The sequence below is a fragment of the Euprymna scolopes genome, chromosome 13 (assembly GCF_053919585.1).
Source record: "Euprymna scolopes isolate OS-2025 chromosome 13, ASM5391958v1, whole genome shotgun sequence".
NCBI lineage: Eukaryota > Metazoa > Mollusca > Cephalopoda > Sepiida > Sepiolidae > Euprymna > Euprymna scolopes.
Window position 1 is genome coordinate 88,092,434 of NC_136494.1, and position 25,086 is coordinate 88,117,519.

A 25,086-nucleotide genomic window follows, 5' to 3' on the forward strand; every position below is an offset into this window, starting at 1 on the left:
CAGCTGTTCATGTTATAGAATTATTTTTACATCTACGTTTTTTTTTTACATTATTACTTGAAATTAAGTACAGCGTATTCAATTCAAGTATCATGGTTCCATTGTGCTCTAAAAACATTCATTTTGAACCCGCCCCTGTCTTTAAAAAGCTCTACATTGATTTATAGGCTGGTAATTTCTGCTTGTGTGATAGAATACTTATCAAATGCACTTGTGATGTTGGAGTATTAACGCTGGTCAAAATCTGATTTCCTTCCTTACTGGGATTCCTCTGATTATTAGTTTTCGACATTCACCAAATACATTCCGATAAGGAAACCTACGTAAGAACACTTCCAGACACATCAAGTAACTTCATGTGAAACTTCCAAAAAATCGGTCCCTCTGCTTCCAACAATGGGGTATGAACTATCCTATACACAACCTTATATATATATATATATATATATATATATATATATATATATATATATATATATATATATATATCATGCTGTAGCTCTATTTATTTATAAGTCGCGTGCCAAAATGTTCGGCGAATGTATATAACAAACACTGTTGTGTGTATAAAAAGTGACAATTTTATTCTTGCAATAATACTTCCACAATATGCTGTAGAGTGAGGGAGAGAGATGGTGTGAGGGGGGGGAGTTGACGACAAAATGACAAGTCGATCGGTTCGGTGTCCGTCACTGTCTCTGTCTGAATTCTTCCTTGGCTTGCATTTGTTTTTATTTACAAAAACTTTAGATAGGATTTTCGTTTTTCCATGCCGCATTCTACTGGCCCTTATTAAATTCATCCAAGGCTAAATTTCTAACATGACTGTTTTCAAAACTTGTCAGTTGAAGAATGTTCATTTCAAAACTTCTGTCCACTTCTTGCAATTGTTATGACTTTTGATGACATTTCTTGGTTTATCAACAATATTTGCGTGCGTGCACCGAGCTCCATTAGTGTATGTACACTCAGCAATAATTCAGGCGTTGCTCAGAACGCTATACAAGTCTCAAACCAGAAGAAGTCCAAAACCGAAAATTGTGCCACGAATAACTCTGATCCTTCTTTTTCTGTCTTTCAATTTCTTGGTGCCTTTTCTCCCTTTTTGTTGAATATTTTTGTCTTTTTTATTGTTTTCACGCGAGGGAAAAGGCAGTTATGGCAGTTATGGAAATTTCATTAGAGCAATCTGGCTAGTGTCCGTGATTCAGTTTTTCATGTTTTTTTTTCAAAATACTGCAACTGAAAATGGAATACTATTTCCTTAATTATTAAAAATTAATGATTAATACCAAATGCCATCCCAACATACATTTCGTAGTTTTCAGGAGCTGGTTAAATCATACTAATGGTATCCCTTAATGCAGAAATAAAAAAAAAAAATTCAATATCACATTTTACGCTAACGATAGCATGCAACCACCAAAGATTAAATGTACAAGTAATTACGGCTTATCTGACGTTGATGGCCATGAAGAAAAAATTTATTCGTTATAAAATATATTGATCCAAAATTGAATAAACAGTCCTACATAGAATCTGGTCGTTACGTTAACCTTAATTGTTTTGAAAACCTATTCTTTTAATGCATTCTTTTAAATTTTAATCTGCTTTTAGTATGCATGTATTTGCTTGATAGAAATTCACTTTAAAAATGTTATTTGATTTATTTATCATTCAAACACTACCGCGTTTGAATATATGGTTAATTGTTAATTTTACTCATTTAGAACTACTTTAAAGCTTCACTGCTCATTCATTTAGCGACCAAATTTAAAACAATTTTTACAGTTTATAGGCTAGATTCCCAGCTATATTTGGAAACTAAAATTGAATTTACGTAAAACAAACGTTATAATGAAATTACAGTGTTAAAAAATTCTCAGAATTCGGAAGGAACAGAGAGACGGTTTTTAATTAGCTGTTGATTACCATAGCGACCAAATCTGTAACGCTAGCCAAATCGGCTGGAAACAGCGGAGATGATGAGGTAACAGGATATAAAAACATTATCGATAATAATTTATCGCTGTATTGATGTGTCGCTCCGCTGTATTGTCACTAATAATTTACAGGTAACAAGTGAAACGAAGAGAGAAAATTTTTATTTCAAAGCAAATGTGGAAAAATCATGGATTACATAGAAAAATGCGAACATGAAAAGTAATATGATTTAAACATGGAAAAGCAAAAGGGTTATTTGTTAAAACTGGGAAAAGAAAAGACAAGATATTGTAGTGAAAAATATAATACAGTTATAATTTAAAATGTTGCAGTATTTATGAAGAATTGATTATATAATGTTAGATCGAAGTTTTTGAAATTCTTAAGGCTGCAATATTTTAAGTTATAAATTTATTATATATTTTATGGAATATATTGTATTTTTTTCCAGTCTTAAAAACTAGCCCCTTTACTTTTCCACATTTTAACTTTAACAATATTACTTTTCATTGTCGCATTTCCTATATAATAACATATATGTACCGGAAAATTGTTTATTGAAAAGCGTATGAGACTATTGCTCTAATATGTTCAATAAATAAGTGTATAAATAAATATGTTTGCGTAAAAACGTAATTATGAATGTATTAACCAATGAAGCGTGAGAAAATATGTTCATCATAGCTATTTTCTCTCTTATACAAATAATATAAATAAAAATATATAATAATAATAAAAAAATTTCACGAAAATTTTATAAGATATATTTCGTACTAGATATAAAATAAGAACAATGCAAAAGCAGATTGACACACTAGCGATATAAACTAGTACGTTTAATTTAGTTGAGGTTTCTTCTTCGGGTTCTAAACAAAAACTACTTTGTCAAAGTTTTTGTTTTTATTGAATATCAGATACAGAAAAGGTCAACTTTTGCGGTGCCGAAAACGATCAATATGAAACGTTTAAGCCTGCGTGCAGAAAACTGTAGTGTATGTCTTCGCAGGTTTTTAAACTATCCTATTTCCGGTGGCAACTTAAGGTCTGTTCGGTTTTGTCTGTTGATCATACACAAAACTCTATACTTAGTCGAGATTCTAAACTTCCTCGTGCAAATCTTAGTCCCTGCTATTATCGTTGCTCTAAACTTTAGAACAACGATAATGGCGTAAGTACGATATGCACGACAAAAACTACAAATAAAGGAAATAAATTGTATTATTCCGATTTTTAATGACGAACACATATGTACACAAAATTTGGAACAAATTACAAAGATTACGATACTTAAAAGTAAACAGTTTCTGATATATTAAGTTACACTTTTATGCTCTATGTTTTGCTTTAATAAATCGAAAAAAGGAGCACAACACAGATGCTTGGCTAACAAGACTAACACTGGTTCTAGGACAGGTAAAATTAAAACCTTCAAAAGAACAGTTTCGCAGCATATTGTATATCCCGTTACGAAGAAGTTAGCTTAGTAGAGTTCCCAATGGTGCAGCTGAGACGGAAATATTAGAAAATACTAAGCTCTTATGTACGACATGAAAAAAATCTAGAACCATAAGAAGATATCCATCAAGCTAATTATTATAAGAGCAATCGGATTCATGAAAAATAATTTCAAAATGTACCTGGTAAATATAACCGGTGTACCAAGTGCTAAACGACCTTTAGGTTAGAATGTGTTATATACTGAATGAATGTCTGCCATCCAGTAGGAATAAAGAGATTAGGAAAATTGAAAAACAAAGATTAGTTAGAATTAACTTAAATGCCCGCTTAAGATAACACGAATGTTTAAAAGGAAAATAATAGAATGCCTACTCGACACTAGACCCAAAAGTCCAAATTAACTCTGCACAGCGGTTTCTCAAGGCAACCTGGCATGACAATATTTTTTCGTACAAGTAAACTACGTTACATATCACCTATCCTCAACATTGACTTCCATTAGCAATGGTGCCCCTGCTTCAAGTTATGTTGCCTATAGTAACAGCATTAAGCTGGATTCTACCAATTAAGGTTAATTCTTGTCCTAGGATCCGATAAGATAAAGAACCCACAAGAAATATATATATATATATATATATATATATATATATATATATATATATATGTATATATGCGTGTGTGTGTGTGTGTGTGTGTGTGTGTGTGTGTGTGTACTACTAGTACGCCGTCCGGCGTTACCTGGTTGTAAAAGATGCATAAATATCATCGTTCAATTCATAGAAAAACTGAGACATGTGCATGCGAGTATTATGTTTTTTTCTAAACAGTTTACTTCTTGTAAATAAAAAATAAGCTGAGATCGTAACCAAAATGTAAAGACATTGAGTTAAGTACGATAAGCAATATGCCATTTTAGCACGATCGTTAAAAAATGTTTTCAGACCTAACTATTCTAAAAATAAGTACTTTGTCACGTGAACGTTTCACGCATGCGCATTTGTGAAACAGTTGACAAACTGATAAAATCTGCTGACTCCTACGTTCAAATTTTCTTATTTTTATCCCTTAGCAACTCCTTTCTCTGGATGAGACAGATTGCATTTTTCACATTTCTGAATATCCTTATTCCGAATTTCAAGTCTATTGATCGAAAATCCGTTGAGTATATAAGTTGAGAAGTGTCCTCACACACACATTCGCTCTTTATATATATATATATATATATATATATATATATATATATATATATATAAGTAATTAATTACTTGGTGATAAGACATTTTACATTTCTCACTTTTTTACTTACTAAACCTTTCAGAGGTAAAAAGGAATCAAACGGAATACTCGAATATCTCAAAGATAGATACTATGTTAGACTAAGAAGGGGTCCCTTGATTTCTGGGAACTTCGATTAAAGTATCAGGTTAACAAGAAAGTTCTTGTGATTTTAACTTTTTAAATTCAATGAACATATCGCGGATCAAACAAACATTTATTGATCGAAATAATACCATCAGAATCAACACACTTTTGCCAACACAAAACGAGTGTATTTAGGCTAGTAACGTAAATATATTGCTTTCGCTGATATGAAGTGGCGAAAGTCGTTTTTGATATCGTTTAGGTTTTTGAAGCATTTCTCACGCAGAAAATTTTCAAGATGCTTGAAAAAGTGGTAGTTGGTAAATGAGACGTCTGGAGAGTATGGCGGATGAGACAGAGTTTCCTAGCCAAATTAGTTCAACTACTTCTGAGTCGGTTAAGCAACGTGTGGTAGGGAATTGTCGATGAGAAGAATCGGACCTTGTCTATTGACTAGTGCTGGGTATTGTTGTCGAAGTTTCTGATGCAGTTCATCCATATTTTGACAGTGCTTCTTCGCTATTATTGTTTTGCCTACATTAAAATATCTGTAATAAATGAGACCGGTCGCAGACAACCTAATAGTCAACATGATATTTTGTTGTGTGCAACTCTGACTTCGGAAAGTGTCAGGGGGCTTCCATGGTGCCTTACAACTGAGCTGAGCATAGCTTGTTGTCGTAAAGAATCAACATTTCATTGCAAGTCACAACCCGGTCGAGAAATGTATCGTTTTTATTGTGTAAAAGAGAGGAACGTGACACTTTATAACAGCGTTTCTTTTAGTTTTCGTTCACTACGCGAGGCACTCATTTATCAAGTTTTTATTGTCTTTAAAATTCCCATCAAGTGGTTGGAAATCATCGTAGACGTTGCGTCTAATTCAGAAGCAAGTCCTCGACCAGTTGTACGTGAATTGACTTTGACTAAGGATCTTAATTGATCATTGTCAACATTCGATGGCTGACCATTACGCTCATCATCTTCAAGACGCTCCTAGCCGCCATGGAATTTCTAAAACACCATTGTGTTGTGAGTTCAGTAGTGGTTCCTGGGCTATACCCTTCGTTGATATTGCGAGTTGTTTTAATTGTTTTAATAGCTTGAATTGGAATAAGAAAATTGTGTTAATCTTCTTTTTCCCATCTTCTTTTCAACGTTTTTAAAAGAAGACATAATTGTTTTAAAACGATTGCAATTTAAACAAATAGATAGAGCGAAGAGCCCTCTTCAAAATAATATATAAAGTAAAGGAATTATAACAAAAACTTCTTTGAAAATACATCATTTGAAATAAAAATTATAAATTCTGCAAGAACTTTCTTCTTAACCTTATAAAATGAAACATAAAAAATCAAAATCACGATGCAATACTAAATCACTATGCTAGGATTTTTTACTTTAATATGGATCCAAATCTATTTTGGTTCTAGATAATGTCCTACATTTTAGTTTCAAGTTATATGGGTTAAATAAAAAATTGAAGTAAGGAAGTTCTTTCTAAATTTGTAGTTAATAACTATGAGTCGGATTTGGTTCGATGCAGAAATATTTTTTGTTTCAAATTGTGGCTATGTCTATATTTTTTTCTAAAACATGTGAAACTACTTAACATATTGAAAATTGTGGAATATTCATTATTTCTTGTACAATATATAATGTAAATATTTCATAGAAATTGGAGGATCGTAATTTTTTTCAGTCAGCCCCCCCCCTCCCGGCTAGAACCAATGCATGAAACTAAATCAGAGTATAACCCATCTTACGACCATTTCCACCTAGCGCCTATGTTTCGACAATTTACAATGTTCGGCTAATTACTTTAAGAGTGAATCCTGAAGAAGTATATAAATAGAAATATGTACATACCTAACTTTATATTTAAAGGGATAAAAACATTAATTAATTTTATATGAACATCTATAATATAAATCTCACCTATCTGTTTAAATACATGTATGTATGTATGTATGTATGTATGTCAGGTCATGTCATATGCTACTGGTACCATGTAACCCACTACTACCTGCCTCATGGTCGGGTCACCGGCGACTAAACTGGTTCCCCCAGAGGAGGGTGGCTAGTCTCCCTGAAGGATTAAAAACAAGACCGTCCAAAGGGTGAATGAACCCTTTTTCGTGGTCAACGACCAACTAGCACCGTGTGTGTTTGTGTGTATGTATGTGTATATTGGGGTGGAGAGGGCTCCCGTAAGTCGTGGTGAAGGCAACCTTTCTAGGAGAAGCAAATCTTTAATTTAAAAAAACAATAAAGATGGAGACCAGTACCCGCATTAAGCTGGTCTGCAGTTTAAATTTCTTCGCCTTGCTTTTGCTTGTTGCTGGAACTCAACATTTTGAACCGAGAGAGAGAGACTTAGCTGTCGTACAAAGCTAAGACTCTGTATCATCATCTGTGTATAGATACTCCCTCAGGAATTTGTCTATTAAAATTATCCTGTGGCGATGGAAGTCATTTTTGGGCTCATTGACTTTAAGTGTCTGAGGGAGTGGCTCTCGTCTGACAAGGCGTGGCAATCATCATGTGTGTGTGTGTGTTCGTCAATCGGAGTCGATTATGACCATAGACAACTAGTTGTGTGTCCGCAGGTGGCTGATCAGTCCAATCTGGATGCGGAAACCCCTGCTACATGTTGGACACCAGTGGCTAAAGACGGCCACTTCATGCATCTCGGGCTTTTCGCGCAGCAAGCTTCTCTTTTGCAGATTCAGTTCGTCTTGCATCCGCAAGCAGAGAGCCCTCGTGTACCAAGCGGCGCCAGGTTGGCCTGTCGGAGGCACTGCTTTTCCATGAGCTCACGTCAATGTTGAAATCTTTCATATAGGACATCAGAGTGTCTTTGAACCGTTTGCGCTGCCACCAGCTCTTCTCATTCCGCACCAGAGTTCATCATAGAGCAGTTGTTTTTGTATGCGCGAGTCTCTCATCCGATACACGTGGCCTACCCAGCGGGTTTGCGCTTTGCGGATCGTAGTGATGACGCTTGCGAGCTTGGACCTCTCGAGAGCATCAGTGTCTGGGATCCTGTCTTACCAGCGAATGTTCAAGATGTTCCGAAGACATCGAAGATGGAAGTGGTTTAGTTGTTTTTCGTGACGTCTGTAGAGGACCCACGTTTCAAAACCATATAGAAGAGATGTCAGGACCACTGCTTTGTACACTTTGACCTTTGTGTACTGCTGAATTCCTCTTCGTTCCAAGAATGTTTTCCTTAGTCTGCCAAAGGAGCTGCTGGCCTTGGCAATGCGGTTGGTGATTTCGATGTCGATGTTGGCAGCAGGAGAGAGTGTACTGCCAAGGTAGGTGAAATGGTCTACTGCTTTCAAGCTCTGACCACTTACTTGGATGTTCAGTTCCTGGTACGTGTTGCCAGGAGCAGGCTGGTACATGACTTCTGTCTTGCTCATACTTATTGTAAGACCGAAGTTCTCACATGCTGAAGAAAATCTGTCCACTTCCAGTTGCATTTCATGCTGTTTGGTGGCATTGAGAGCACAGTCGTCAGCAAAAAGGAGGTCTCTGATTACTGTTTCTTTGACTTTACTGACAACTTGTAGACGGCGGAGATTGAAGAGCTTCCCATCACACCGGTACCGGATATGGATGCCAGGAATAACTCCACTGAAGGCATCAGTCAGCATTGACGAAAACGTTATGCTGAAAAGCGTTGGTGCTAGCACGCAACCTTGTTTTACGCCGTTGGTTACCGGGAAAGGGGCTGGGATGTCACCGTCATCAGTAACTCGTGCCATCATGCCGTCATAGAACTGTCTTACAATATTCACGAACTTGTCTGGGCAACCAAACTTTGACATGATCTTCCACAAGCCTTCCCTGTTCACTGAGTCGAAAGCCTTCGTGAGATCAACGAAAGTCATGTAGAGGTCTTGATATTGTTCTTTGCACTTCTCTTGAAGTTGGCGAGCGGCAAATATCATATTGATGGTTCCGCGACCTGTGCGAAAACCACATTGGCTTTCTGGAAGGTGACCCTGTTCCAGGTGTTTCAAAAGGCGGTTTAGAAGAACACGAACTAGTATTTTGCCTGCGACTGAGAGGAGAGAGATACCTCGGTGATTATCGCAAGACTGTTGCCCTTCCTTTTGTAGATGTGAACGATTGTTGCGTTTTTGAAGTCTTGAGGTAGAATTTCGCTTTGCCACAACTCTTGGAACAGTTCTGTTTTTGAGGATGAGATAGCGACCACCAGACTTTTGCCTGGTAGCTGTTACAACCTCCTCCTCTGTGGGTGGTGTGTCAGCGGCATGGTTGATTGGCACTTGAGGTAGTCGTTGAATGGTTTTATCATTGATGTCTGAAGGACGATTCAGGACACTGTCAAAGTGTTCAGCCCATCTCTCGAGGAGTTCATTTTTCTTAGTGATGAGTGAACCATCTGCACCGAGCAGGGGAGATGTGCCTGATGTCGTTGGTCCATAGACACACTTCAAGGACTCGTAGAAACGCTTCATGTCATGCCTATCGTCGTAGCCTTGGATCTCGTCGACTTTGTTACTGAGCCAGGTATCTTGCATGATGCGCAATTTTTTTCTGGACTTCACTTCGCTTACCACAGTAGGCGTCTTTCTTCGTCTGGGTCATTTTGGTGGATCTTGAAGAGCCGGTGCTTCTCTGTTAGCAGATTTTGTATCTCCGCATCATTCTCATCAAACCAGTCTCTATGGTTTCTGGTTTTTGGACCCAGTACCTGGAGAGCAGCGGCGTGGATTGTCTTGCTGAAAGACTCCTAATTGTTGGACTCGAGTTCAGAGAGTTGCCTTGTTAGAGTGGTTTGGAGTTCTTCCTGAACTTCGGAGAGTTTTAGCTTGTTGACATTCATTCGTTTCGCAACCTTTTTACCTTGTGGTCTTCTTTTGGGCTTTATTTGCAGTCTGATTTTGGAAACAAACTTTTGGAAACAAAGCTTTCGTCACGAGCACATCTTGCTTGTCTTTAGCCCTGACGATGAGGTAATCGTACGTCAATGCTTGGAGCGAGGACGCCTCCATGAAGTTTTGTTTCTGGTTGGGAGACGGAACATTGTGTTGGTTAAGGTCAGTCCATAGGTGGCACAGGTCCTGAGCAGCAGAAGACCATTGCTGTTGCACTTTCCTATCCCATGATGTCCGATGATACCTGACCACGCTTGGTGATCCTTGCCAACACGGACATTGAAGTCACCGAGGAGAAGGAGGTTGTCGGTCTGTGGTACAGAGGAGAGGATGGCTTCGAGGTCTTCATAGAATTTGTCTTTGGTTTCTTCGGGGTTGGTCATGGTTGGAGTGTAGGCACTGATGATGGTTGGAAATGTTTTCTTACTCAGCTGGAGTTGTAGCTTGAGAGTCATGAGGCGATCGTTCACGCCATCAGGAATTCTGTCGAGTTTGCCCACAAGATGATTTTTGATGGCGAATCCAACGCCGACCTCGCGGCGCTCTTCATTGCTACGTCCGCTCAAGAAGAATATGTAACCACAGTCAGATTCAATGAGCTGACAAGTGCCGGGGTCCCGCGTTTCGCTGAGAGCAGCGATATCTACTCCATATCGTCCGAGTTCTCTGGCAACGAATGCCGTTCTCCTTTCCGGCCTTCTGGTCTTCGTCATGGTTGAAGTTGGATCGAGTAGTGTTCTGACATTTCAGGATGCCAGAATGAGTTCTGTTCCACTGCCACCTGGCCAGCTGACAGCGGCTGGTCGGCTTCCCTCTTTGCGGTCGAAATCAAAAGAACAATCATCATGTACGTATGCCTGGTCAAGCTCTGGTGTGGACGTGTATTAAAAGCACACAGATGTCTTAGCGTCATATTGTGCTTCTCCCAGGCGAATCAACCCCACTTGCACGTCGTGACCAATGCCACGCAGACGGGGCTCTGATGAACGGCGAGTGTTCTGCGACGTATAACTAGACCTCCCCTGCCTTGTGGGCCAAGTTTCTTTTAACCAAAGGCTAATGGTGAGGTAACTCTGACAGAAACCTCCAGAGGAGCTTAGGCTGTGTCAGCTGCAGCATACACCGCCGTATGGAGTATGCTCTAGTGTCATGTATTTTATTAATACTAAATTGTCTGAATTATATGTGTGTATATATATGTGAATTCATTATTGTATTAATTATATATATGTGTGTGTGTGTATGTGTGTGTGCGTGTGCGTGTGTGTGTGTGCGTGTGTGTGTGTGCGTGCATATATAGTAGATGCGAAGGGCTAAACAGAGCCATTTTTGTGTCTAATTTGCAAACTTATTCTAAAAGAGATTATAATAAATTAAAATTTGGTGACATCCATTTGTAATTGTATAACTTCATCTTGCTATGTATGCGATAGTTTTGTAAATATCACCAGTAATTTATTGCAAAATTTCTTTTTTAAAAGTATGCATTACAAATATATTTACTACAACATTATACCGATAAAATTTTAGGGCATTAATTTAAAAGAAAACTAATATGCCAGCTAGCAAGAGCGAAAAATATACGCATGCGTTGTAAGTGTTTATAGAAAGAGGGGAAATGACACCCTCGCTCATTCATCTCCTACCCCTTCTCCCCGTCCTTCTCTCTTCCCCTCTGTATGTATCTGCTTTCCATTTGTGATTCAAATTGTTTCTTTTCTTTCTTTGTAAATTCACTGGTTGTTTTGATTTTTAAACAAGAAATGTTTTACATTTGTGTTCAAATTTTCTTTTCTGGCTATTTCAGGGAAACCGTGTTGATTTTTAACGATTTCTTGTATGTTTCTACATTGTAATAAAAAAGAGTAATTTATATATACGTATATCACCATTGCCTTATTATATTTTCTTTTTTGATTTTTTCGTGATGTTAATTAGAGACAAGTAGTTCCTTATCACACACACACACACACACACACACACACACACATATATATATATATTTATATATATATTTATATATATATATATATGTGAAATATATATATATAGTTTACATTCCAAAAAACAGAAAATATATATGTTTGTCTTTTTCTCATATAATATTTTATTTTGTCTTAAACGTGGAATGGCGTCCGAACACTAAATAACTCATTAGAGACTTAATATTTCCCTCGGCAAAAACAAGCAGTTCCATGAATTTGTTTTCGAAATAAAGAGGTTAAAGGCTGGTGAAAATGAATGTAAATTGTTAAAAGTCATATAATCTATAAAAAAAGCTCATTCACTCAATTCAAGATATACATGGAATGTTACAAGAGAGCAGATTGAAGTATTTTTAGTCAAACAGGGATGCTTTAGTGTTTAAGGTGCAATGTTAAATCTTCTATAGTTATAGACACGCTTTCGGATTTTTATTTCAAAATTAAAGGTAGAATCAGTTTATAATTTAGGGGATTATTTTCTTAATCCACTTGTCAAATCCTTGTGTCATATTCCCTACAGTTCGCAGCACACCAGATACAACTTCTATTATCTTCAACTGCCAGATTTTTCATCTTTTTTTTCAAGTCTTCTTGCTTTTGATCTCCTTTTGTTTTTTGTTTTCTTTACGTTTACACCAGCTGGCATTGCTGTATGAATAATTATTGACTTGTGTTCCTTTTTCTCAAACCAGACTAAATCTGGTCTCCTAGCTTCAATCGCAGCATAATATGGGGTATTCATATCCCACAGTAAGTTCACATTATCACACTGTTACACTTTCTAGAACTTGCTCGTGACATTTTTCACTGTATCCCGACCCTTTTGTCTTGCATATATTTCAATGGACTTTTCCCAGGATATAGTCATACCGCCTCTTGTGCCCATTTGGAACTATAACTTCTTACAACTACTAACGAAGTAGTTTACATTTTCACTTTTCTACCCATGCAGTCGACATTTTGGAATTTTTGCCATTTTACAATGAGATATTTGAAATAATTTTTCCTATGCGTTGGTCCTGTGAAGAATATTTAAGTGCCTTTATCCCAACCTTCAAGTCACATACTGACAGCCATTCTCAGTTTTTCTTTTCTTGTACACTACTTCTTGTCGATCTCCCGTGAATGTACCATGCATTTTCTTCTAAATTCATTTTTTGTTCATGTATTGCATAAAATTATTTGCTCTTTCTAGTTCGCTCTCGTTATTTTTTTCCAATTTTGTACACACCCTTTATAAACTTTTCTTACAGTTTGAGATGTAAAATTCTTGTTCATTTACGCATCGTTCTATAGTTTTTAGGGTTCATCTTGCCTATTTTTCACATATAAGCCATTGACTGCACTCTTTAGCTGAAAAGTACTATTCAATAATAGGTTTCTTTGTTTTCCTGTTTGTATCTTCCAGCTATTTTTCTTTTCCTTTAAATAATACGCACTCAACATCGAAATATATTTACTGTCCATGTGTTTACACTTGATATTTTTTTACCATTCAATTTTAACCTTAGAACCAACCGTAGTCTGCTAATGTATCTTTTCCTATAATTTAATTCACTTAAGCTTCGTTTATGCCTTATTATTCCACGATTCTTAAGTAAGTTTATCCTCCTTCTCCAACCTCTTTTATTATTTCTCTATTCAAAAGCTGTATTCCTTAACTTTCAACAGGTTTTGTCCTTCTCAATTTAAGGGAACCAGACGTCCTCATTCCAAATCTCATACCTATGTAATTTCTGAATATTTTAAGAGTATTCACAAGTATACTTAATTCGTCTATGTTCTTTGCATACAACTTGAATCATCCGTGAATAAGGAATACGTTATCCGGACCTCCTTATTTCTCCATTACAGGATATGCATCTACTATTTGCAATATGAATGACAAGAGGGCAATACTCGAAACAAACAACAATGACTGCTAGCTGCCCATCTGAAAAATCCATCTCTTTACATAAATGTCCCTAGGAACTTCTCAGTTTGATGTCAATGGCATTTTCTACTGTTTCTTACTACTTCCTCGTCTTCTTCTAGTTCTAATGATAGTATGGGGTCGTTATTGTAGGACCAATGTAGCCATTACCCATATTTTATGTATTACGTCCTGCAAGGGGATTTGGGCAGATAAATAATACTGGTTTTTCATAATGCTTGATGGGTTGGATAAGAGTTGATTTTTAGTATAAGATTTTGGTACTTAATTTTTTTTCTAGTGAATAATAAGGCTAATTAATTAATTATTATTGATATTATTATAATCATTACTATTATTAGCTATTACGAATGGTATCAAAGTGCAGTGTTTTATATCTATTGCATCTAACCTAAAGTTAGGTGTCATTAGTTTACAATAGTATTGGTCAACATTGTTTAAGTTTTGCGTTTAACGTTATTATAATTTATAGCATTTTTAAAGATTCAAATCATTCAATTTATTTGTTTAACAACAACGTCATCAGATAATTCATTATGGATAAGGACATGTATCATACTTTTAATTTGATGAATAATTTTGTTATTCATCGAGTTTAGTTTTTGCATGTTTTAGCAAGTTTTTAACAAAAGCTAATCATAGCGAGGAAAACATTCGTCTTGTAATTTGAACGATTAGAATTTAATTCCGGGGATTTTGTTGTAGGCAGAAGTGCTAAACGTATTATCAGAGGTGTCACTAAAACATCAAGGAATCAAATTTCATTATTTCCGTTTAATTCTAAAGTAAATTTAAAACATAGTTTTAAATGGGTGTATAATAGTTTCGTTATTTGATTATTATTTATTCCGTACTTGAGAAATACGAGTATCACAACAAATTACAGAACAAATATTGATTACCACACAGAATTCAAAAGAATTAACACTAAACCATACAGATAGATTAAATACGCGCTGCCAATAGAGCGCGAATTGCTAATTATCAGCTTTCCACTATAATATTAAAACATGGGAAAGTTAAAATGCATAACCTAAATTTCCCTTCCAATCCCACCATATCTCAAATTACATCTTCCGTATAGACCTTAACAAAAACATTTTAATAGACTCATCGGTCCGTATGTACATATTTAATGTAGCGTTAGGTTTACACGAGAACTCTTGAACAAAACAAATAGACAATAAATACATTGCTTTCCTTGTCGTGGAAAGCGTTGAAGTAAAAGAAAGAATTGAAATAATTCTCAGTGATATATATATATATATATATATATATATATATATATATATATATCACTGAGAATTATTTCAATTCTTATATATATATATATATATATATATATATATATATATATATATATATATATATATATAACGCGTATCTATTTACTGAAAATCAATAAAAATACTAAAGAAAATTACTGTCACGTAAGTACCTTTTTATGACTTCAATAGAAACATTTACACGCTAATTGACGGAATGACAATAGGGTAGTCGGTCCTACTTTTAGCGAATGATCTATGAAAAGGCTAGAAAACAAAATATGTTATGCATTCATTATTTTTGTGGACTGTTACTCTTATCTTCATAGTTGTTGTCCAACCACGACGGGCCCGTTGCGCAGTGGGTAGAGACGGTGAGTCTCTACACTTCCAGATGAGCATTGTCTTAAAATAGCGGTTTCCATCCTACCCAAGCAGGACATAGGATTAGTTGGTAAAACCGTGGCGAGAAAAGAACTGTGAAAGGCAATAATCACTGGGGGGGTAAGTAAAAAGATTCGGTATTCCTACATTGTCGCGGTTACTCACCTGAAGAAGGACAGAGGATAAGTTGAATGAAAAGTATTGAAACAACAACTATTAAAATGAGGATAACACACCTCAGGAAAAATGACACTTCATCTCAAAGGATATTAAAATAAAAAAATCAATATTTTATAACATCAAAAAACCTAATTAATTTGCATACGATTGTATTTAACAGCTTTGCTTACAATAATGACCAAATGCACAAAAGTTCAAAACATTTTTAAAACACATCGGCTCTTAAATTCATCGTAAAACTAAGCAGTAATAATAAAATCCAATTATTGGTGCACTTATTGGCACCTTTGATAATTTGTTTAATACGCATAATTTTAAAAAGCATGCAACAAGTATTTAGATTGTTTAATTATAAGAACGAATGTTATCACCGCTACTAAAATAGCTACTAAATACATAAAAAATGCAAAAAAAAAATCTAATCTCTCCCAAAACTAGTTATTTACACAAATATCTTTAGGTACATATGCGCATACCGTAAACACTGTAGGTCTATGTAATTAATGCCTATAAACTAACAACTACACACACACACACGCACACATACACATACATACCAATATAAATATGCATATATATATATATATATATATATATATATATATATATATATATATTAAAAGAGATTATTCCAAAGGTCAAATATATTTAAAATCAATTAACCAATGGTAATGTACATATATCAATAAGAATTTAAGCCACGTGAATTGTTAACACCTTATACACGCTAACATTGCAAGTGCATTTGAGACGTTTTATTATCACACAAGCTGAAAAGTCTCTTTAATAGGACAGGAGCGCGTTTGAAATGAATGTTTCTGCTTAAAGCACTGTTTTACCATAATACTTGGCTTTTTCATTTTAAACTTTTATTCAAGCAATTATATATAAAATATAATCTCATAAAATAAACAGCAAGTATCTACAGTACAACTGAGACTACAATGTATTGTGATCTAATCACGGCGAAGAGACATGTGAAGCGTTCTTCCAGTGCACCGCGATGGGTCTCAAACTAGAACAGGGAACTAATCAAATTTCATTGAAAAATTTTCGGTGAAAATAAACATATGGGAATGTGAAACATTCGTTAATCATTATTCAATCCCAGGCAACGTAGACGTCTCCTGCTATTATATATATATATATATATATATATATATATATATGTGTGTGTGTGTGTGTGTGTGTATGTGTGTGTATATATCATTCTCATGTATCATCAGATCCTTTTACTAGTACATATATATATATTCAAAAGCATGTATGTATATATACGAACACAGACATACATACAATACACACACAGACACACACACACACACACACACATATATATATATATATATATATATATATATATATATATATATATATATATATAATCAACACATATGAGAAGTTCTCTTTATTTCACTGGTGGACATTAAAAATTTACCTAACAACATGAAAGCACAAATAAGGTATCTCCTCCTACCATGTTTTCAGATATGATTGGTCAAAGTAATCAATAATGTCTTGAAACAGCAGGAAGAAGACATAACTGTAAGGAAGAAAAGTTCGCAAAGTGCAAGCTGGGTTGTTGATAAAATAGCAACAACAACAAATGCAACTTTTCTACAGAACAGTCACTTGGATTCACGTCAGGTTTCATGTAATTCTATACACGTTGCTCAAAAGTCAATGAAACTGATCGAGCCAGGCCCGAGTCTTTGATACATTATCTAATGTTATAAAGGTCATTTCCCGAAAACAAAATATTATCTATTACTATAGTAACCTATTGCTGAATAATCACAAGCCTGATATATTTATATATATATATATATATATATATATATATATATATATATATATATATATGATGCCACTAATAAAAGAATCCTTATGATTTTTATAAAGCAATTACATTCAAAGAACATATACTAATTAAGGCCTAATCGGAATGTTAGTTTGTAAAGTACTGTTATTTAAGTTAAATTAAAAACAATAAGAAAATCTGTGTACAATATTAACAATAATCGTAATTTTGTATTATAATACAGCATAGAAGAATATCCTTCTCTTAGTAATAAAGATGATAATAATGTTAGGTATAGCTATAAGTCTGTTAACTTAACATATGTTGTTTATCTATGCATGTATAATGTCCTCATTCCTTGTTTTTCTGACACCGTGCCTTATAGTTTTATACAGTACAGTTTGTATCGCACTTCCTCCTGTAGCATTAGTAGTTACAAAATAGCCTATATCACTGGGCATTGTATATATATATATATATATATATATATATATATATATATATATACTTGTTTATTGTTATATAAACATGCTCACATCCCGCTGCTACAAATAGCCACTTGTTTCAATCAAACAACAGATATCATCAGGCAGCGACTTGACTATTCAAAAGTTCAATGAATAAGCTATATATATATATATATATATATATATATATATATATATATATATATATATATATATATATATATATATTTGTTTTACTGCTTATCCCATAATTGATTAATCAATAAAAATTAGCAGTTTTCATCGTGAAGTTTAAAATACTAGATTATGTATTTGGGCGAATACTTTTTGGAATTAACTCGAGTGGAATACTTTTCATTTTGTATTATGTAAAAATCACCTACCTAATATATGGATGTGTATAACACAATGATATTTAATGTTTAAATAGGGAATTTAACTGACCTTTCGTCATATATTTTTTTATTCATATATTGTTATGTATTCTCTTGGTGTTGTTTCTTTTATAGTTAAGAAGAAAAGCAATAAAGAAATTACTATAAGCAAACAATTAACAGTTTAATTTTTAGGTGTACATCGTCTATTATAAGTACGTAGCAGTAGTAGTAGTAGTAGTATTAGTAGTAGTAGTAGTAGTAGTAATGGATTGATTATTAGTTGCTTTAGTGGTTTAATAAATATATGTCGAAATAATATTCAATGCTTTAATTAACAGAAAAATTATGTTAAAATATGCATTTTTACACAAAGTAACAGTACTATATTACTTTACGTATTGGAGCGAAAGTATTATGCAAACAATAATATAGACGTGCCGCGAGGCAAAGATAGCAGACGTAGCAAAAGTAAGAGGCAGAACAAGTCAATGACAATAGCCATATACTTTTTTAGTTTTAATTACGGTTTTCGCCTCATACTTTTTGTCATTAATTATTAGATTTTAGTTTGTGTGTTTTAAGCAGTTTTGTATTTGTTGCAAGTGCACGGAATCATTAATTAATCCATAGTTTTTCTTTGATGTTGTTGTTTAATAGACATCAAAGTTTTATATTTTTCTTTGATGTTGTTGTTTAATAGACATCAAAGTTTTATATGCGCTTCGTAAGCATGGTGTCAACAGTTCCGTCTACGAAAGGAGAAAGGACACCTTCATCATGTTTAGAATGACATTCTAAAAAAACCTTCTAAAAATGTCAAGAGTAGGTTTCTAAATAATAACGGTCCGTAAACTGCACAGTTATATATAACAATAACTGCTCATTCAGATCGTTCAGTAAAACTCGTGGTTGTTCGCCCGCCAGTGTCTGAAGTTGGATATAAGATTTGTGTCGATTAAACAGCTGTACTATTTATTTTATATAATTTTTTCACTTTTAATATTTTAATGCATATTTGAAAAATAAAATTAATACCTAATGAAACATATATGAGGAAATTCAGCGATGGACACATGTCACGTACAAAAAATAAGTAATGATATCATTTCCCATTCGAGGACGCAATAAAGAGTTTAATAATAAAAAAGTTTAGTAGGCTCCTAGAGTTTTATTATTGCAATTAAAAAAAAGTAATTCACGGTCCAGTATATTATCAATTTATATTAATTACTAATGGATATTTAGTATCTAGCTTGCTGTAGTTGAAAATCTATTACTTATAATACTAATATACTTTTGTATTTTTAATCACAGAGATGTATTATATGTTTGTCTCAAGCCAAATCTGTACTATTGTTTTTATTATTATACGTTTGTGTTATGTATTTCAATACTAAATTAAGGTTTTAGCTGTTCTGTTGTTAAAATTATGATCTCAAATATTACTTCAATGCTTAGTGGAATGTAGCATATATTCTGCAGCCATGAAACGAAATACAAGCCCTCGTATCTCCTCGACGTCATTTCCCCAATAAACCTGAAAAGCAGCAAAGCCCCACCCCTATACAGTAAAGATGTAAGAGAGCCTTCTACTCTATTAGTGTCTTACTCAGAACTGCTAGACTTTGGAATTCCCTTCCGGGGTCCTGTTTCCCCAACTGTACTGGCATACAGAAGTTCAAGTGTACTGTGAACAGACATATTGCTGCTGAGCAGATATTTGCTGCCCTACATAGTATTCCTGCAACTTATGTTCTCTACATAAAAGTTGCACTGTGCCTTGTTTGATGTGGAATGTGAATATAATGTATGTTCAATCTCCTAAATGGTTTTGTAATACTTGGAATAAGAGCTAATCCGAAGGAGCTTTGTCATAACACTGTATGAAGATGAGCATCATCATAATGAAAGATGATTTTTCTGTTGAAATGTAGTTTTGGGCTCAATATGGATATTGCAGAAAAATATAAATAATGCATCAAAAAAGGTCTAGATAAACACTGATGATATGGTAATATGATAAAATATGTATAAAATTAATGAAAAACGTTGCCAAGGTTCCTCTTACAAACCGGGAAAACCTTTTGTAATAGCCTGATAATATGCTTTTTCAAAGAATTGCCAGAAAATACGAAGAAAGCCAACCTATCAGTTGTTCTTAGAAACATCAGAAATCATTGTAAAAATTTATTAAGAACATTTTTGTAAACAATCAAATAAAATATTTGTTCTCATACCTGTTGCTTGTTAAAAACTGATAAGAGTTATAGCCCGTTGACTTCAAATAACCGTTTTATGTCAAATTGATGACTAAATATGGTTAAATCTCTGCTAAATACGTGCATTAAACAGTAATCTATCTTAATCTCTATTCAACTCAAAATTTACATCGAACGGATATTTAGCTTGCTGCAAATTATATTCGCAAAGGTCTATGCCAATTTTCGGCCAGATTGACGCAGTAGTTTCCGAGAATAATCGGAAGAGACAGAGAGACAAATCGAAATATAATATATTTTTATCCCTAACTTAGCATCATTGAATACCCTAATATTTTGTTCGTTGTACCTTAATATAACAAAGTTCCATACAAAATTTTAGCTATATCGGCCCGATTGTTTACGAGAAAAATATGAAACGGACAGTAATACAGACAGACAAAAGAGAAATATAATATAGATGCATTGATATTCGTTGGAAAAATAGTTGGATCACTCTACCGCTCAAGTATGTATCTCACTGCCAATGCAACCCTCTCTCTGTATAAGGGCTTTAAAATGAAGTACTGTTGCCACATCTGGGCAGGAGCTTCTTGGCACGTTCTATGCAGCCTTGACATTGTTCAAACCCGACTTCGAAATCTAACAGGTGATGCCTTTTCTCCGTTCCTTTCCTCTTTCTCACATAAGAGACGTTATGGGTCTGTCTCTATCGTTATTCTCATGGCAAGTGCTCGAGTGAACTCCAATCTTTCGACCTCCACTTTCAAAACTTTCACAAAAGACACTCGACTAGTTTCAACCACTATATGCGATTTGCTACACTCTCTAACTGTGCTTAAATCTAATCGCCGATTCTATTAATGAAGCTTCTTTCGCAGAACTGCACATCTGTGGTACACTGTTCTCTTGGCCTGTTTCTCGGTTGAATACAACATGGTAGCTTTCAAATCCAATGTAAACAAGTTCTTGTTGAGCCGTCCCCATGACTAGCCAAATTCAACCCAATTTATATCATTAACAATTACCACACTACCACCTTACATTCATTAACACTTATCCTAAAGTGGCCTTCCGGCCTTGATAAGAGGTTACTCCTAAGTAAAAAATAATAATATTGCATATACGCCGTTGAATTTTGAAGATATTTACAAAAAAAAAGAAAGACATAAAGAAGGGTTACAAATAAAGAATCACTATGATTTTCCACAGAGTTATTTTGCAACCACACAAACGTAAAAATTATTATTCAGTCTTTTTTGCTCAGAGTTGAATACGATAAATCTTATCAGGCTACAATCAACTTTCAATTTTAGACCATATCTCCTGGTAAGCGTTTAAATCGCTTCACTGGAAATGTCGAATAATAATATGTTCAACGTCGAATTTCTCAGGAATTGGTTTCGGAAAATGTAACCCGATTCATTACACTCAGCCACAGGGTAAATGTAAAATGAACTGGTCGAAAGACAAACATCAAAAGACACAACGTGAACATCGATGAAACGTTCTCAAAAGAAAATGTAACTTTGCAAAAGAAAAAAACAAAAACAACGGAAGAAATGATTCATTCAGTGTAGACAAATATACTTGGGTTGAGGTTCAATCGAACTAAATCACCGCAGGTGTATACATACACACACATCACACGCATATATATATATATATATATATATATATATATATATATATGTGTATATATATATGTGTGTGTGTGTATGTGTGTGTGTATTTATATATATTTATATTTACACTTATATACACAGATATAGGTATTTATCGTGAATAGTTTTATTTGTCCCTTGATAAAAGGAGGGTGGACCTGTAAATTCACTCGTGCCCGTTCGCCCGTTCGTCTTGCCGCACTTTTCTCAATAACTACGCCTTGAATTTTATTGCAAAAACATTAAACATGATATGAGTAAAAAAAACTAACAGAACGGATTTCCCCGGAAATACCCGGTTGCCTATTAGGTTAAAATGGATAAAAATGTACACCTTCGTGCTTATTAAAAAAAATGATGCCATAGATTTTTATTAACCTTTCAGAAAAGGTGTAACTAACTGATTTCTATATAGCTTTTTTTATACTTCCCGATAACTTTTGGGTGTGTCTCATGGGCCCTTTTAGGGCTAATAAAAACACTCCATTCGTGGGACTATTTTACCATATTTGTCCAAAATGTTCTGTGTATGTCTATTTAGCAGTTTTGCATGGTGTTGAACTCAGATTTAAATATGTTAAGGCCATAGGGACTTTGGGGGCTAAATGGGGTACGGCGAATGATAAACTTTGTCATTTCTTTTTTTTTTTTTTTTGCATGAATCAGAAATCAAACTTACATATGTTAAGGACTAAAACTGCACTGTTTGTTCATTTTCACCAGGATATAACGTCAATTGGGGATTTTTAGGCTTATTGATGGGGGAAAGCAAATGCTAAACTTAGGCATTTTTATGCTTCCTTAACATGCTTAATTTGTTTATATAAACATTATTGGCTACATAGGTGCATGCATGTTTCAACCGTGATTTATTTCGGAATCAAGCGTAATCAGGCCATTGTTTCGCTTGGTCAGAAATACGATTTTTTTTTTACTAATTTTTCTGCTTGTTCCATTTGAAACTAGCGCTGCAATGACGCCAGGTTTAGAAAGAAGTCAGAAGTCAAACTCGAGGATTAAAAACTGTTATCATCGAAACCGGTGCAATCAAATTAAATAATACCCATCTCAGTACACCCGGGAGAAAGCTTCACATTCATCCTCACAGTGATGTAATCCACAATACATTGTAGTCTACATTGTACTATAGAGAACCTGCTACTGATTTTATAAAATTATTTTTATACTAACAGGCCCACCCGGCGTTGCTGAGGACCGTATATAAAACAATGAGAAAAATGAAGTTGGCTTTGAACATATCTGTTATTCTCAGAGGGGAGGAATTTTTATGTCTATATATCATTTGCTATCTCGAGTAGAAGAATATTTTGCCTGACCTAGGACATGAATTATACAAATTATGTATGAAATCATTTTAGTTTCCCTTGGACATGTAATTATCAGCACGAATATTACAAAATTTTACAATTCTTACGACGAATAATGTACAGCACATATATTAAATAGTTTTCTTACCCTTTGACGGGTAATGTAAATATGTAAATATATATATATATATATATATATATATATATATATATATATATATATTAAACAATTTAACATACTCTGGATAGGTATTGTACAAGATATATGAACTCAATCCACTTCAATCCAAGGCCATCATAATTTAAAAAACAGTTAATTCAGTGTTAGAAGATGAAGCATTAGAATTTCCAAATAAATACATAAATACAATGTCTTGGTTAGTGATTAGGTAACGCTTGCTTCAACAGAAAATTCGTCATTATTGTGTTTCTTTTCCCACCACAACGTTCAGCAACACTTTAATTATAATTTTAAGCAAAATTATATAATTTTTGGAATACGACTCAGCAGATTTTCCGAATAAATATGTAAATATTATTTCATCGTGGTCCGTATTTCGTATGTCAGCTTCTTATTTAATAAATTATTAGGCGAAAGTACAGAATAGTTTTAAAAATACCTTCCTCTCCCCATATTAAGAATGACTTTCTAAGCATTAACATTATTTTAAAAAAAACATACCCTCTCCATGTTAAGAATTGCTTTCTAAACAATAACATTATTATTTCTACACATTATGTATTCCGTATGACAGTTTCCTTTTTAATAAATTGTTAGAGGAAAGTACAGAATAGTTTACAAAAATACCCTCCTCTCCCTATATTAAGGATGCCTTTCAAACTTATAACGTTATTATTTCAGCACCGTCTGTATTTCATGTATCAGATTTTATTTATTAAATTGCAAAGTGAAAGTACAGAATAGTTAAAAAAAACTTTTCCCATATTAAGAATGGCTTTCTAAGTAATGTTATTATATAAGCAAAGTCTGTTAATTAATTAATAGTATCTTAATTTCCCTCCCCCGCTCTTTAAAAAAATATATATATGAAATAAAGTAAATATGAGATCGTAAAATACTACAACCATTTCCGGGACTGATTCCATATCTTCCCATCTCTCTTAAGAATAGGTAAAAAATAAAGAAACTTTTAGATAGTAAACTGCCTCAGCTATTTCTGGGACTGACTTCATATCCCCCCCCCCTGTCTCTTATAAATATATATGAAATAAAGTACTTTCGAGATCGTAAACTGTTTCACCGATTTCCCAGACAGACACTATATCCCACCCTTCTTCATTGTTAAAAATATATGTGATATAAAGTAAATTCACCCGTTTCCAAACCTGCCTCTGTATCATCCTTCCTTTAAAAATATATATTAAATAAAGTATTTTGGAGATCATAAACTGCTTCAGCCATTTCCGGGACTTACTCTACATTCCTCTCCCCTCTCTTAAAATATATGCCGTGTCGATTATTTTGTATTTTTAAGAAGGGGGTAATGCCTGATAGAAAACTATATTACGCTTACTTGGCCTTTTGGCTAAGATCAAAGTTTAGTATCTGTTCTGATGCACCATTTCAGAGAAAACATCTATTGGCATCCTCTCCATAAACAAAAAAGTATTGGCAATGCTTGGGAGAATGAACAGGCACTAATTCACCCCACCCCAACCTCACCTAAAAATGAAGGTTTGGTAATGCCTAGCATGGATCGCCAATAATGCTTGTATAAATAAATACAATTATACATTAGTACACCTCTACTTGTAATTGAGGATTATTTAAAGAACCAAAGTATT

The 25,086-nt window shown here is 34.1% G+C and overlaps 1 protein-coding gene across 1 annotated transcript; it reads right to left on the bottom strand.

Annotated features, from left to right (window-relative positions):
* Nucleotides 1-9,766: 9,766 nt before the first annotated feature.
* LOC145292294 (protein CFDP2-like) lies at nt 9,767-10,390 on the bottom strand. Its single transcript, XM_080138619.1, has one exon. It carries the CDS (start codon nt 10,388-10,390, stop codon nt 9,767-9,769), a length of 624 nt encoding a protein of 207 aa, XP_079994745.1.
* Between the last annotated feature and the right edge of the window lie 14,696 nt (nt 10,391-25,086).

What these genes read in the sequence shown, in the direction of transcription:
- LOC145292294 (XM_080138619.1), bottom strand. Translation starts at nt 10,390, where the DNA reads ATGACGAAGACCAGAAGGCCGGAAAGGAGAACGGCATTCGTTGCCAGA.